The sequence below is a fragment of the Sitodiplosis mosellana genome, unplaced genomic scaffold (genome assembly GCF_009176505.1).
Source record: "Sitodiplosis mosellana isolate CC-2019 unplaced genomic scaffold, AAFC_SMos_1.0 Smas_scaffold_6765, whole genome shotgun sequence".
In the NCBI taxonomy this organism is placed as follows: Eukaryota; Metazoa; Arthropoda; class Insecta; order Diptera; family Cecidomyiidae; genus Sitodiplosis; species Sitodiplosis mosellana.
The window spans coordinates 1-1,853 of NW_022601918.1; the positions used below are offsets into that span (position 1 = coordinate 1).

General features: G+C 40.2%; 1 protein-coding gene across 1 annotated transcript; it reads left to right on the forward strand.

Moving 5' to 3' along the window:
* Window positions 1-1,076: 1,076 nt before the first annotated feature.
* On the forward strand, window positions 1,077-1,804 carry LOC129579917 (BTB/POZ domain-containing protein 6-A-like; the record flags this gene model as incomplete). The annotated part of the gene is made up of 1 exon (XM_055470103.1): window positions 1,077-1,804. A coding segment is annotated over exon 1 (728 nt), but the record flags the coding sequence as incomplete, so codon positions are not given.
* Window positions 1,805-1,853: the final 49 nt, after the last annotated feature.

Sequence of the window (1,853 nt, forward strand, 5' to 3'; positions counted from 1 at the left end):
GTTACACACAAAACGAATCATAAATGTCAAACCAAAGAACGTCATTCCTGCACAATCCACCCATGTTAGTGAGTCAATCCAATGATCGAAAACGGTGACTAAATATAAAATAAATAATTTTTTGCTAACAATTTCATTGAATTAATCCAAAATTTCCGCATTTCTTCACAAAACAAATTGCCCAGAGCTAAAAGTGATTTGATCCAACAATCAGACGATTGTTTATTTTGTATCCAGGGACATCAATAAATTGAAGGTAAAATAACTTTTACCATTTCATCGCATTAAATTTTAGAATTGAAATGAGTAACTATATGGTGGAATGAACCAGAATGTCGGATTCAGAATCAATAAATAGATGGCCAGAGATGACTAAGCGCACGCTCAGTAGCGTATTCAGCAACTCAACTGAGAGTCGTTTTCTGCTCTGTGCGTTTACACTCACTTCGTTATGAGTTTATGTGCGCACTCTGACTTTGTTGTTAAGAAATGTGTGCGCACTCTAACTCTGTTGGCTATTATGGTTTATACACACATATAAAGAGTTGAGTGTGTATTGTCTTATTCTTTTCTTTGTGTTTCTTTCTTTGTATATCCTCTCTATTGTTTCTTCGTTGTGTACGAGTGCGGTGTAGCGCACTCCGTTGGTGCGCTTATACTCTCTTCATGGAGTGGGTTTGTTTGTGCTGCAGCGCAATATCGCACTGAGCATGTTTTAAGCACGCAAACTCAGTGTCCGTGCGGCCGTTGCTCGGTCACTCGGTGCGCTTCAGTCATCTCTGTAGATGGCATAAAAACCTTTCTCTTCTATCAATTCGTAACTAAAAAATCACTTTTCCCCACAGATAATCGACGAATTTCATCACCGCCATCGAACATAACCTCAACCACATTGCCAATTGAAGGTAGTCAAAATGGATTTCTATGTTGATTTCTCAGACTGAGTTTCTCAGTACACTCTTTGATTTCAAGTTCAATTTAAGAATTATTCCAAATCATTGAATTGTGTAACATTTTTTGTCGTTTATTTTGCAGCACTTTAGATTTGCTGCAAAGAGGGAAACCAGTCAGGAACAATGCCAGTTTATGACCCACTGAACAGCGACTATTCAAGTAAATTGCTCACGGCGATCGGAAGAAAGTTGTACTTGAACTCCGAATTGGCCGATGTTCACTTTGTCTTCGAAGCAAATCATGACTTCGAACGAGTACCGGCCAATAAAGCTCACTTGATGACTGGCAGCGATGTGTTCGCCACAATGTTCAATGGATCATGGAAAGAGATGGATAAGGTGAAGATTGGCGATGTATCGGCTGCTGCCTTTAAGGAATTTCTCCAGTTTTTCTATTTAGGCCAAGTCAAGCTGACGATGGAAAACATCGCCGAAGTGATGAATCTCGGCGAAATGTACAATGTGGCCGAGTGTTTGGCGGTGTGCAACAAGTTCCTGAAAAACAATCTCAACAATGATAATATTTGTCGACACTATGGATTGGCAATGCTGTTGAATCAGAAGAACTTGAAAAAGGCATGTGAAACATTCATCGTATTGAATGCCAAAACAGTGCTGAAATCAACAGACTTCCTGGCATGTGATCGAAAGATACTGGCTCAAATACTCAAACTGAATTGGATGTCATGCACTGAGATTGAGCTCTTCGAGGCATGCATATCCTGGGTCAAAGCAGCTAGCAAGCAGAATGTTCTGACCAAGGAGATCGTACAAGCTCACCTCGGCGACTTGTTCCATGAAATTCGCTTTGGTTCGATGTCATTGCAAGCGTTCGCTGCATTGATCCCAACGTATGGAAAATCATTCTCGTTTGACGAGCAACAAGAAATCATTCAAATG